Source organism: Lethenteron reissneri, chromosome 37 (genome assembly GCF_015708825.2).
Source record: "Lethenteron reissneri isolate LAM-NWPU_2019-01 chromosome 37, ASM1570882v1, whole genome shotgun sequence".
NCBI classification, from domain to species: Eukaryota; Metazoa; Chordata; class Hyperoartia; order Petromyzontiformes; family Petromyzontidae; genus Lethenteron; species Lethenteron reissneri.
This window is the reverse complement of record NC_083815.1, coordinates 9,485,148-9,500,371: the sequence shown is the minus strand read 5'-3', so window position 1 is coordinate 9,500,371 and position 15,224 is coordinate 9,485,148. Positions and strand designations below refer to the sequence as shown.

General features: G+C 41.5%; 1 protein-coding gene across 12 annotated transcripts in view; it reads right to left on the bottom strand.

Annotated features, from left to right (window-relative positions):
- LOC133351414 (serine/threonine-protein phosphatase 6 regulatory subunit 3-like) overlaps positions 1–14,979 on the bottom strand; it is a 61,704-nt gene extending 46,725 nt beyond the window's left edge. For all 12 annotated transcript variants that reach the window (XM_061566606.1, XM_061566599.1, XM_061566609.1 and 9 more), the window contains exons 1-2: positions 14,679–14,979; positions 1,330–1,561 (exon numbers count right to left, since the gene is read on the bottom strand). In XM_061566606.1, coding sequence (XP_061422590.1) covers positions 1,330–1,556 — 227 coding nt within the window. In that variant the 5' untranslated portion in view covers positions 1,557–1,561; positions 14,679–14,979. The remainder of the gene's footprint in view (positions 1–1,329; positions 1,562–14,678) is intronic.
- Between the last annotated feature and the right edge of the window lie 245 nt (positions 14,980–15,224).

Genomic DNA, 15,224 nt, shown 5'->3' with positions numbered 1-15,224 from the left:
GGTTGGCTATGTATGGTGCATCAGAAGTTCAACATATATACATACTATGTGGATATAAAGCAATTAAACGGAGCTCAAAAAAAGTTCTGTGATATCATCTTCCAGACATCATTGGTGCATTGCGTTCTGCAAGCATTCCAAATTGTCATTTCTCGGTCCCATGACAATGCATCATCTTTATATTAGGAAAGATACGAAATACAGTGAATATAAAAAGGGACAAAAATTCTAATACCAAATTAATTGTAGTATATTTTCAGTCCTACTGCCATGCAAGCCCCAGAAGACCACTACTCACCTCAACCCTAACCTTACTTTCACCATGACTCATTCCCATTTAACAGGGAACCTGGTCTTAATTCACTGACATCAGGTCAACTGGATGAGGATACTTATTTTATTAGAAGTTTACACCTTGATACGACACATGGCCATACCTCCCATTCACTGTCAAAAAGTACTTGTCCAAAATGGTTCCCACCATAGTAATGTGGAAGTTCCACCTCTAGCTTGGACCTGCAAAGGATATGAGAGCACTGTCCTATGTATGCACTTTGACAAGTATTACTTCCCTTCATATTTAAATCTGGTTCTGCCCGTTACATTCAAGTGCTGACCTGTCGTGAAACAAATGTCCATTCAACAACAAAAATACTTACTTAAAATGCAAATGCCCACCTAATTAATTCCCCACCAGAAAATGTACGCTTTGTAATGCAAGCCAACTAGTAGCAAATCTAAGTTGGCTGGTTTTGATGCTAACATTTGTTATTCACATCGGTAATATTTTTTGCTTCTTCGCAGCCAAGTTGTGCTTTTACCATGAACCAGAAAATGCTTTACGTGTGACACACAAAACGGTGTTTATGCTGTGAAATCTTTATAATCCATGGCACACTCATAATACTGCCCACAGACACAAAGCCATGTCATCATTCAGCAATCAGAATTTTTATTTCCAACACAGTGACTAAAGCACCCATTTTTAAAGACACAATCCAAAAACACACACCTGGTGTTTTGCAGACTCATACCCTAGGCTGTGACGCATGATATGTCAAGCAAGTTTTTATCATTGTTAATGCTAAAAACCCACGTTAAAAAGCTCAGCCACGTAACTTTCAGGTGTGCGACCAAAGCACCAGATTAGCAAATTTGGCTACGTATGGTGCAAGAAGAAGTTTAACATACATACGTGAGTGATGTCACAGCCACACACAGTTGGTCTTCCTCATCTCCATTCACAAAGTGATCTGAACCCTCAAACTATAATACCCCCTCCCTGCACGCCAACAGAATAACCACCACCCGTGTTGCAGCCCCTCTCACTTGTATCGGATCTTCTCGTCGAGGTCCTCGGCCGGCTCCTGGGTGATGAGGCGCACAAGCTCCTGCATGGCGAGCGGGTGCACCAGGAAGTCGACGAGCTTGCGGTTCTGGGACTTGCATTCCTGCAGCACGTCATCCTCATCCATGAGCTCGGCAAGCGTCACATCATCCTTTTCCAGCAGCGTGTCGATGTGCGACGTCGTGTGCAGGTCAAACTTCCAGAACATCCTGCCTGCGTGCCGGACACCAGACAACGACACGGACAACGCCCCATGGTCAGCCTTGCACTGCGAGTGATTGCAGCGAGAACCTTTTTACCGTGTACCTGTTTTTCATCACGGTAACATAATTCATGAGTATAAGCACTTGAAGCAAACAAGGAGCACATAAACCTTTACATGCCTAATTAAACCGTTACAAACACACAAAGATCAAGAAGCTATTAAATAGCCAATAATGTTGAAAATAAAACATCGCACCACCACTTATATCCTTCTGCTAGATAAAAGAGTTGCTGAAAAGTTGGCTCTGGCCGTCGAAGGTCCAATCTTAAGGGTCTTCTCCCCTTGGTCACCAACCTTGAGGAGCAACTCCAGTACCTGTCTCTGTAACTTTCCCTCTGTTCTCAAAATATGGCTCACGAATGTCAACCTCTTCCTCATGACATCTAAAACACGTTTCTCCCATGTTTTTCAACTTGCAAGCTATTTATTATAATCTACTATGTAATTCCTATCATCCTCCAATTGAACCTATGCTCATGAACCTACGAAAAAACCGCAAATCAAAGCAATTTACAGGGTAGGTGGAGGTGACGGATACGACAAAGGACAGATGCTGTCAGTGACATGTGGGATGAGAGGACGCAAATTAGGTAGTGGTATTAATAAATACGTATTTGCTAAACGGCGTAAAAGGGAGTCGTAAATAGGGTTATTACAGTAGACACAAAATCATCCACGTATGCACATGCATAAACAAAATACCCATTTAACACTTGGATGGAGAGGCCAGTGCTGCTGTCTAATGGATACCTACTGGGGCCCATAATAGGTAGTGGCATAGGCAGTGGCACAACATCCCTGGCTGCCTTTTTCTCCCCCATCATTATACGAGTCAAAAAACCCACGGCAAAAAAAAAAACTTGGTCAATTTATTGCCAGGGCTAGTGTCCATTGGGACACAATGTCTCCGGCAATCAAGCGTTGCGTTTCAAAAATTTGAGCCATTTACTTAAACTAGGTCAGTGCATTTTATGAAGTAACGAGTAACCTATAACTTAGCAAGCGAGAGCATAGTGATTGGAGAACAAATTATTGCAAGATGTTGTGCAATTTTCATCTCTTTCAGAAGCAACAACTGTGCAGAAAAATTAACCCGTAAAAACAAAGTTTTTCATTATAAATCCTTTATATGCGTGTTCAATGGGCCACAACCCAGCCCACATTGGTCTTTGAAATGGGCGGCTAGAGTCCTCTCATCCTCTGGCTTGAGATGGCTGCCACCTATGGGTCAGATGATTGTCTGCCACCATGAAGCAATTGGTAATTAAATATAATTTTTTTTTTCCTAAAAGGTGTAAAATTTTGGAAAAAAAATCACGAAAATACATTGTCACGCACAACGAGTCTGTGTGCAAAATGTCAGCTCGATTGGATGACGGGAAGTGGGTTAAAAAACGACCGAAAGATTTGCATGGTCGTAAGCAAGCAAGCAAGTGAACTTAATATAAAGGATTTAAAAAAGCACTGCTTCTTCAAAAACAATACAAGTACAGATAGTCCCCGAGTTACGATGGTCCGACGACTTACGATATTTTTGACTTACGATGGAGTCGTCGTAACGCATCTCCATTGTAAGAAGAGGACTACCTGTATGTCCTATTTTATATCAGCATAACATCTCATGAACCAAGCAGGCTTGAGCCTGGTATGCGGATAAATAAAAACTGTCAACAACAACTAGGTATTGTGGGCCTGGGCGATGAGGTGGCTAGGAGATGGCCATACAACAATGAATTCTTAAATATTTATGTGGAGCTTTGGATGATATCACATCACACGTGCAACTCATAACCAATGCTGAATGCCCATCACCAGAACCGTCGCTGCCAGGAATAATTTCTCCATGGTAGCCTACTCCTTCTGGAACACCATTTTACTGCACATTCATAGCTTTCAATCTACACCTACTTTTAAGATGCAATTAAAGGCCCACCTCTTCCGCTTGGCCTTTCAGTGTCACTGAACTGAGCTCCGCACCTCAGTCACGGTCATTTGGGTCCATGAAAGTGAGCATTCTAAATTGCATTATTACACTTATATGTGACTGGAGAAACTCGAAAAGAGGGACAACTCTGTTATCTCATAAACGTACTTGCTGTACTACCTCCTTTAGGAACTCATTCTGCTTTGGATTTCTCACACCATTGCTTCATCCCCATGCACTCCATCTTGCCTCAGTTTCTGGTTTGCAGGCATGCATCCCCACCATACTACCAAGATCAGCCAAAACCTAATTTCTTATGGAATGTACAGTAAGTCTTAGATGCAAATACATACCCTCATATTTAATACTACTGGAAAACCCATGTGGAGAAGTGTACAGTTGTTTGCTTCGTCTCAAGCTAAATTAAATGAAAATATCAACTGCAAAAACAACATCTGCGCTGCACCACTTTGTCTCTTTCTGTACAAGTCAAGCCGCCTGTCACTTAAAGCATAAAAATAAGCAATTTGCGTGCAATCTTACATCACAAATGTAAAGCTCAGTACAAGGCATCCTATAATGTGGGTCAAAACAGGAAAGGTCCTTTGCTAATTCAGCTCCAAGCTGTTTATTTAAAATATTCACGGCGAATGCATCGGTTTTGACATTAAATGGAGAAGCTAATGCGTCAACTCATCAGCACAGCCAGGAGCGCGTCTGTTGCACGATGCAATGCCAGCATGAGCGTCAGCAAAAAATAAAGGACAATTCATATTTGCGTTCAGAATGAGAAATGCAATGGCAGATCTCTAGCATTTAATGTAGGAGCAATGCAGGGTGAATTAAGCATCGTCATTCAGTGTTCAGTTCCCGCAGTCAATGGAAGCTGCTCCTACGACTGCTTTGATGTAACGTGCCGCCTCACACCTCGAGAGCGACTGTCCTATATTCCGTCTACATAATTCCTCATTTACATTTTATTCGAACCTCTGGGCTATTTTGCCATCATTAGCATTCTATTGAACCACCAGGCATGCAAGGATGCATACAATAATGTTTAGTGAGAGAATGTGCAAATAATTGACGGCGCATGAGCCATTTAAACCCTTATTAAGACTCTGAGAAGTACAATTTCGGATGACATACATTGAACTACTCTTTGCAGTGCGCAAAAGATCTCAATCTCATCCTAGATCATTTAAGTTTACTGAAATAACTAGCAAAAATCTTGTGGAGTCACCATCGGGACCAATGCCTGACTGGGAGTTTCAAAAGGATGTTTCTTTATCTTTAGAAAATCCATCATCTCATGTTCACATCCTTCCAAGAGGACAAATGGAATATAGCTGGCAGACAACGAATACTGTATTTCCACAAATCAAAATGCTGAAATGCATGTCAATTTGACAAAGGTGGCACATCGCAAAAAGCCAACTGTTTTGAAGAAGAGTAGTTTGATGTGCTTTACCACAAAGTGCCAGCCATGCCATTTTATCAACAAATATAGCGTCGGTAATTACAACCAGCCTCATCAGGTGATAGCCAAAGTTATGGAAAAATCCACCTGTTTTGGTATAAAATAAGACCGAGTTGTAATTACTAGCAAAACGTCATGCTCGAATTGTAAATGTTGTGGGTTTACTCTTCAACACGCCGGTGTAATGTACTAGTAATGAATTGCCATGTTTTTTTTACGTGACAAACCTTACTCATTGGCTGTGTCAGGTGGTGGCGGGTTTACCAACACATTTATAGTTATGCGATCTAACCCAAACAAAACACGATTATGGATAATATTGGACGCAAAAGCCTACGTGTTAAACTGAATGTGATGATATTCACCTCCGATAGCTGCCCTAAACACATGGTGGTAAATGCTACATTCATGTGGTACACGTCCAGCTCTTCATTGAAGGACCTCTGTTGACTTCACTCGGGAGTATTCATTTTAACAATCCCGTAGAGATGATGGGCCAAGTTGGCCCTTAACCAAAATGTTAGCTTGCAACCTTCTGATTAAGAGTCAAGTGCTTTACCAACAGCACCACAAGACCAGATAAAAGAATAACTTCAGAGAATTACAAACCTTAAATAAGTCTGGCACTTAAGAAAACACTGTCCTTTGTTGCACATTCCGCTGATGCAACACTATTTACATTCTACGGCTGTCATCTGGAAGGGTAACCACGTTTTTTAGAGCCAATGCCAAAGTTATAAAACTGTCACCAATTCTATAAAACAACCACAATTGATGTTTTGTTGTTCGACAGTAACTCCCCCGTACGCTACCCAATGAATAAGCAAGCTCATGCCTGCACAAAAATGCATGATCCTACAGAGTAGTCTTACTATTACTTGCATTTATACAAGCTTTATTTTCCACATGTCACTACAACCCTCGCCAATTTCTGAATAGAACACTGTACTCAAGCCACACTACGAGTCAGATCTCATCAATTACACACTATTCAGCTGCTGCAGACAATGCAGTTGTAGACCTAGCCGTCAATTAACAACACTACCAAGCAACAACTACCTAGCGCCATGTGAGTGTGCTATGTGCGTAAAAGGCATTAACACCTTTGCAATGAACTGACGAAAACGCTCCCCCCGTGCTAAGTGGGAGATGGTACAGTCCCCAACTGACAAATTCCTCCCCCCAGTCAAACGCAAGTAACTTGTCGGGCGGCCTCAATGCTCATTCGAGGCGTTTGAGTCATTTGAGTAAAAAATAATTTTACATTTCAATTTTTACTTGAAAAAACCGACACGCAAAAATGTTAAACACAGCGGACATTCTGACTTGCAAGATGCATTGTTTGTAATCATTTTTTAAAAATCATTGTGCTCGATTTCCTATATTGCTTTAGGCATCCGTAAACTTACCCGAGTATCTCTTTTAAAATATCTGAGTGATGCTGCACATGTGCGTAAATGACAGTTCTTTTCAGTAATGGGAAAGTCTTGTAAATGTAAGTGATGACACATTAGTCTATTCTCCACACTGACGTAAGTTTAGAATGAACAAGGAGCCATCACCACAGCAGCAGGTCACAGTGGCCAAAGCAGACCCATCTCAAATTTCCAGCATGATTTTAAATATTAAAAGGTCTGTGACTACCAACAGAAACGCATTGCATCGTTCAAGGCAAATCTTGAACTTGAATTAAGCAGTCCAAATGTGGGAATATTAACTAATGATGCGGGAAATGTACATTGACAAAAATAAATTTGACAACGGGAAATACAGAAAATGTGGATTATAGGAGTTCCACAAATTAGGCAAACTCAGTAAAAATCATCATAATATTAATCATCTGGTGTAATTTTGAAGGTCATCATTTAGTTTGAGATAACATGTCTTATTTATGAAATAAGTCAATGCTTTGAAACACATGAAACTGAATAAATAATCACCATCCCAGTCTGAATGAAAGAGTCAGTTATGCAATAGACAAAAATCGGAAGACTCAAAGGCATCCAAGGGTAAGTGGGCTGAAATTGAGTGGTGGCGCACACCTGCGATCCCATTTGCAGGAGGTGTTGTTCTTTGAACACAGACATGTGCCTGGTAACAGTAACCGCAGGAAGCAGTGCGGCAAATAGGTTTATATTCTCTTGTGCCGAGTATTGAGAGCTTTCAACTCAGATGTAGGTTCTCCAGGCACTCCCAATTTCCCCTTGCTGCCAATATAAACTCTTAAAGGTGGGACGTTAAATAGCGTACACAATACCTTCCTTAAAAGTCTTGAGACTCAGTGAGGCTTACTTACCTGGGTAAATATTTCAAATTATAAGTCATATGGAGTCCCTTCGCATTGTATAATTTGTTCAATAATCTCTGTATTAGCTCATCATGAACTCTGTAATACCCCTCAGTCACGCAGCTTGAGGCATGGAGGAGTTTTAATCAAAACACATCGCATGGGGTCAATGAAATGATATGCGAGGCATTGCACCTCTTCATTTGCAGCCCTCCTTGTACAAAGTGTTATTTTCTCATGGTGTTCGGTCGTAATTTATCGTGCCCACATGCCGGGGTTTACACTTAAGACCGAATACCTTTTTCAATTCGTTCTAACTTCCTTAAGGATGCGACCGCAGAAAAATGTCCTGGAGAACTGTACCGAGGATGTGTGTCCCAGGCAGTAAGATAAGACCTTGTTACTTTTTGGTTTGCATCATTTGCGTGCCTCTGGAGCCTTTTACAGTTAAAACTCATTTCTTGGGCAATGTTTATTTTGCTATCTTTTGTGTGGTTTTTGTTTTCATTAATAACCATGAGTCAAACTTCGAACAAGATCACGAGACAAAGCAAACTGTTATGAGACATATGCATCGTATGTACCACATGAATGGTGGAAATATAAACCTGCATGAGGACTGAGGTCAGTTTCGTTCACTGACCCGAGTACGCGGCTAAATATGATGCAATCCAGAAATACTGACACTCCCAACGGTATATAAACTAAAAACAAATTGTCACTTACTAACCAGCTGGCAATTTGCAAGTCACATGTGTATCCAAAGCAGAAAAACAAAGATCTTGATGGCCAAAATAAATATCAACCGCTGGGTTCCAAAGCTGAATGTCGTGATCATACTTGCAAACTCTAAAATATTCTCAACTCAGATCACATGACAGCCAATGCTGTAATGCTTGCATTTACACTACGGTATGTGTAAAGATTGTGACGAAATCAAATACTCGATTTTAAAAAAATTATTTCGACTATCCAGTATTGTTAACTGGATGCATGTATTCCAACGACTGAGGTAGGGGTGGTGGAGAGATGGAACCATGGAGTTGTGAGATGCCTACCTGCCATCAATAAGGTACCTGCAGGAGGCAGTGCAGCAAATATATTTCTGTTTGGCCATCTGTGCAAAGCATACACATAGATTTTCTCTGCATACTCCAGTTTTTTTTCTCCATCACAGAAAACAACTTGAGGAATGGGCCGATTATCGCAAATAGGTCCTTATAAAATAATTATGGAAATTCTTGGGGCTTAACTTTAATGTGTATATAAAACTGTAATTGTGGTGTAAATTTAAAGGGACAGTTAATAATTTTGGATGTACATTTCAGACACTTGAAGGATGTGGATAATCACTAGTATAATCATGAAGTATGTCTACGAATATGTCTAATTCATAAATTGTTTGCAAACTTGTACTGATAAGGAAAGACATGCTCATAAAATACACTCAGACAAAATCTGCTCCCAAAAGATTTGTAGCAATACCTAAAACTGTTTCCAGAATGCACGTAAGCATGCTTAGAAAGACAATGTGACCTTAGCCAAGTTTTAAAGTCGTTTTTTTTTACTTTAGTGATACGGATTATACAAATTTAGAAAAATTCGTTTAATTCGAGTAATGGGTATTACCAATTAATAATACACCCAAAAAAATACGTACATTTTACAGGCTTGCAACAAACGATGCAACACATCAACCTTATGGCGGTACCCCGGCTCTCGCATAATGTCCGTGATGCAGTCATATTTAGTCTGTTGATGGTTGGCGGCAATCGACTCATCTCAACGAGCTATACACGATGCACGATTCAAAGTTGAATTTTTCGCTAACAGATTTTTTTTATGCTGTTTCGCGTTTCGACACCGCGGAGTAGCACTGATTTCGGATTGATTGGTACTCCAGTCGCGGAGTTAAGTACACCCCTGGAAAAAATAGTATCCCAGAAATAACATATTTAATTGCCTCGGCCATTTTGTATTATTTGGTACCCTGAGGTACAGCCATAAGGATCATATTAGGCCAGGTCAACATAATTGTTTAAAGTCAAGTCACAATCAAAGGTTTATAAAATAGGAACCACTTTGAAGCAAGTTAATCGTGGATGAACAAGTAATAAATTAGCCCCATCAAAATATACCGTTCACAATCGGCTCTGAGCAATACCACACACTTAATTTGGCAGGGAAACAATATGACCTAATGACTATGCCACATTAGGTTTTATGTACAGGTGATGCTAGCAATTAAAGATCAACAGAAAAATCAGATGATACTCTAATTATTGGGTTTTTAATATATAAATGCAACCCTGAGACAAACAGGGAAAATTCAACATCCATATGGCAAGGACCAGTCTCTCAAATGGGTAGCCCAATTTCCGACCGCTGAAAATGTAGGTTTTAACAACCTACATAAATCTTTCATTCCCAATTCCACATTCAGTACTGCACCTGTGGGTTAGTGGACAGCTGTTGTTGAGATTGTATCAAGCCCAAGAGTAAAATATACTACACAAGTCAATTGCCATCCAAACTAATTCTGCAACATAACGCTGACTGTGCTAATTAGTCATTACAAAGTTGTGCACACAGCAACATTACCTTCCCAGCACGGCACAGGTCACTTTTATTTGACTTCCAGCCGATGCAGTACACCCATCGACTAATAATCACGACTGAAGGTGACACAGTGGTAAGGTGTCATACTGAACAGATCCAGAGACAACTTTGCAGTTCCACAATGGACTGCACTAGACTACCTCCAACCAACCAGACTGCAGGTCAAGGATAATGCAGACATCACTAAGCAATATCACGGGGCAGTCCGCTTGGCCAGGTTCCAGCCAGTGTCCTCGTGCACTTGTCATCCAGCAAACCATTCAGCCTGTTTGCATTTTTCACAAGTAGTATTGACATCAATGGGTCCCATGACCTCTTACCTCTTCAAATAATACTCTAGCAGTGCAATACTTCAGCAACAATGCGAGATCGGCCAGCATGTTTGCGTTCACTAAAAGTCCACGCAATGGCAAATTCGAACTCTGCACAAACTGTGCCGATTACAGCATACAAATATAAAATGTGAGGGGCATCTTAAAATACATCTTGGGGAAGGAAATAAACGTTATAAAGGGAGGTTACACACCAAATTTATGAATAACATTGCCACACAACAAGGAATTGCATTCAGCTTCTCCTTAGTAGTTAAACATAGAATTTCCACATTAGTAATCCCTCCATGAGGGCCCAACGCCATGGCAACACTGCTCAAATACACGTCAATGTCTACAGTGCCGATTGAAAACAAGACAACCATTTTACACCAGTTCACGCAAACTATCCGGTGACATTTTCAACTCAGCCGCTAAATTAAACAATGCAACGTAAAACACTGGCTAAACAAACTATAGTCATGAACGCATGTCAAGGCTAAGCATAATATTATGAATAAGGTTGGACAACAGTCTTATGTACAGGTTCACTTGTACCAAATGATATCGGGGACATTTAAAGATAACAGCTGACCAGAAAAGTGCTCTTAATTTTCATCATCTCAAGAAAATGTATCTAACATTTATAGTCAAGTCAACATAACCCAACATGTCTGCTGATCAAAGGAGGACACCATGTGAGCAATCCTGTACCTAAGATGCAGAAAACAAATTTGAAAAGTATATATTTGTTTCATCCAACAGAGCTCTGCGTATTTATTGCTTGTGATGTTTTTCAATCTATATTTGGGGTAAAAAAACAATTAAGTCTCTGCCTAGATTCAAATGAGTACCAAGTCATACCAATCTTTGTTGACAGATCAAATAGTAGTTGAATTGCACATTCCTATGGCAGGGCTAATAAATTCATAGAGCAACCATGGCTGTCTTCCCACAAAGTAGTAACGGTCTTATGAATTCTGTAGGGATAATGGGCCGAACAACCCCCCGAAACCAGGTGTGAGCTCATAATTTTCCAATTCGGAGTTGAGCACTTCACTACAGCGCTAACTGGCACCAAAACCATATACGCCCTTCGTTAAGCCAATGGTTGCAAGTAATATATTGTCCATGCTACACACAACCCAACACAGTAGAGTTATAAGCTAGAAGCCTAATGAGCAATGCAGATATTGTGATGCAAATAAATGTCTGCCTTAAGTGTTTACATCATTGACATAGATGAGGCTAATTCGTAGGGATTTTTTTCAGCGTTTTATATATTTGCGTAGGTCCACTTCATTTAGCATACTGCACACAGTACATGAATGTGAAACACTTAATTGTGCCGCCAGACCACGATTGTTTCACGTTGAAAAAAACAAGACATGAAGGTTGTATGACATTATACAGTCAAACATCATCAGATAAATATACTGCCTAATACCTTGGACACTGCATATGCCTGTGTTATACCTAACATTACCAAGATAATTCATAAACATTAAGAGTCTTAATACCAACACAAGATCTTGATTTTTTATTCTAATAGGGTTGAAGCATTGTGCCAAGATGAGAATCGAAACAAATGTACAGTAATACTGTAAGTACAGTAACACCTCTTTCAGCTTACCACATTTTCCCACAGCATTTGCCTCGATTTTGCGTTGCCAAATTAAAATTAATATTTAACATTATTAATACGATCAGGACAAATCCATTACCAGAATTTAACAGATACACACGTACAGTATTTTCAAGAAACACATGAATTGCACCCAAGTTTATATCAGCTAATTTCATTGTTGCTATTTTACCAAAGCAATTTAAGATTTCTTTAAACTTATTACATTTTGGAATTTTTAAAGTGTGAGCAATTATCTTCACAGATTTGCTAAATACTATACCAACTAATGCAAAATATACTTACTTAAAATATACTTAATACCAAAATCTAAATTGACACGAATCTACATTCAACCTGAAAATATTATCCGAAAACCGTAAATACGTACAATAATAAATAAAAATTCCAACTTCCAAATAAAAAAGTTTGCATATTTCCACATTCACACACTCTACATGAAGCCAGCTTACAACACCACTCATCACACAACAGGGACAGGAGCTTTCATCATTGATTCGAGAGAAGAGCAAGTGACAGGCAGTGATATAAGTACGGTTCATAACCAAACATGTGGCCACTCACCACACAAAGAACTCGCGCCCTCCTTCAGAGACCTGCAATGTAAACAAACTGTTCTGTGCTGACCGTCCTGGATAAATAACGAACGTACTTTAAAAGCCAATTTACGGCAACGTCATTGTCAAATTCAATGGGCTGTGCTGTCAAATGTTAAAGCTTTCAGTTACTGGATAAATGTCTATCTTGCATTATGGAACAGGTCAATTTACACCCACATACACCGTCAGTGCAAATTGGTTGAAATTCATGTTTGCAACACAATTAATGAGTGGGCGGAGAGACAAAGAAAGGGGCGATTGGTGTTTATTAACGATTTGCACTTGACAAAAGGGCAGTAGTTGCACTGCAATCTCAAATTAGGCCACATTTCAATTGATTTTCTAATCCAGGGAATCAACTAACCAGATTCCTCTGCATTTGGAAATAGCAGGTCAACAAAATGATATTAGTGTAGTAAGAAAAAAAACTCATTCAATGACTGTGGCATAATTCCAATCGCCGGCCTCTCCTCAAAGTCTTGAGACTAGGGGAGGCTTTCTTGGGAAAAGGACTGTACTATGTGCAAACACACGTGACACTGAACCAAAATGAGGCACTTAATGTGCAATGAATCATAGCAATTTAGTACCAAAGTCTAAGTCAGGTCATAACGTATCCCTGCTCAAACACACATGGGCGGCACTTAACTCTGCTGGTGGTCCCAAACAAAAAGGGAGAAAAATAAATCCATATTTCTATGGCAGTGGCAGTCTGCACATGAGGCCACTACTGATTTTAAAATGGTGATTATTTTACCTCTCCACCAGAATGATGGTTCCAGTCAAACCAAAACACACCAGTGAATGTACTTATACAAGTATAGGTTGAATAAAGAAGTCAGTATTTTGAGCGACAGCAGTTTTTGAGTGGTTCATAAACAGCAGAAACTCTGACAGTGCCTTCGGGCCACTGACCGCGCGCTGTGGACGGAATAACATCGTGGCCACGCAGAGGAACGCCATTTACTGACACATTAGCTGACACGTTAACTGATACATAACGAGACGTTATCCATGGCTCACGTTAGCTATAACACATTCAGTCTTGCATTTAGCTGACACCCAATAGCGATGACCTGGTACCTCTAACAGTTTGACACATCAAGTGCCATATTAACTACAGAGAAGGTATAACGCTAGCTGTGACAAACATTAGCTATGCCACATGAAATGTTTTCGATCTTAGCTATGGTACGTTAACTGCCAAATTAGTTATGGCTATATTAGCTATTACACGTTAGATGTCACATTAGCTATGTCATACATTCCATATGACTCTTAGCTATGACCAGTGCAGCTGACATATTAGCTATGGCACACTTTATATTGACATATTAGCTATGTATTAGCTACGGCACATTAGATATGAGACATTAACTAGGACACGTAACCGTGCAGACATGTTTACTTGTATGAAAATTACAATGTAAACGAGACGACTAACAAATCAATATATTTCGAACGATCACTGCTCCAATAACAGAGAACTGGTCGGGCTGCCTGTCTATAAAGTAATGTGTTGGTGTATGGCAATGTGTATGTGTTGTGTTCTTGTATTTGACAGAATGTGTACCTTTACGTTCCAAATGTGAATGCCAGTGTTGTTGTGTTAGTAATGCGTGTTATTTGTAGTTCGTGTTATATTATGTTCGGGAGCTACCAATGTCAGATGTTAGATTGTGTACTAACGCGTTAGCAGTGTGTTTTTATACGTGTGGTATTAGTGCTTTGGTAGTTTGTGAGTACTGTACAGTGTTAATGCATTTTGTAGCATGTGTTCGTATATGCACACGTGACTGCATTAGTGCATGCATTACGAGGAATATCCGTCTCAAACACGCAATACATTAATCACGTACACATTCACAACACCTGAGCCAAAACAGTCTAAAATCATTCACAATTACCTCAACAACAACAAAAACAGTCTACTGCTGTAGGAACAACCCCATATCGGGCCTAGGTTGCTTTCTCGCCTCCCCACATCGGCTGGCGCCGTCCGCGGAACCCGAAGCATCTTAGGCGGCAGCCAACTCAGGCAAAGCCGTAAGCTCCGCGGAGAGCTAGGCCCCAACCTCGGGGGAACGCGAAGCAAGAACGATAGCGTCGCGGCTCGCAAGCAACAAAGCGCTAACCGAAACGATGACACGGCGACGAGAAATAGACACGTGGCGCAGCGGCGAGAAGGAGGGGGAAGCGGCACCTGTTGCTTTGCTGTGCGCGCCGCCGGCAGATCGAAGGAGAAACAATGAGGAAGCGCGCGCGGGAGGCGGGAACGGACGCCGCGGCTACACTCGGCCGCGTCTCATTGCTTCGCGGAGGCGGGGCGAGGTTCTTCCGAGGAGAACGAGAGATGCGTGGCGGTAAGCGAGAGGAACTCGCGGAGAGAAGGAGGACGACAACGACGACGAGGGAGGATGCAGAGGAGTCGTCGACCACCGCGCGAGCTGAGGCGGCCACAACCAAACGAACGGCCGCGCGAAGATGGCGGCTGACGGGCGGGGAGGCGCAGTGCGCATGCGCGCGGGAGGGGGGCGAGGGGAGGGGGGCGAGGGGAGGGGGAGCGAGGGGAGGGGGGGCGAGGGGAGGGGGGGTGAGGGTGGGGGGGGCGAGGGGTGGGGGGGGGCGAGGGGTGGGGGGGGGCAAGGGGTGGGGGGACGAGGGGTGGGGGGCGAGGGGTGTGGGGGGCGAGGGGTAGGGGGGGTCGAGGGGGGTCGAGGGGAGGGGGAGCGAAAGGGGGGAGAGGGGC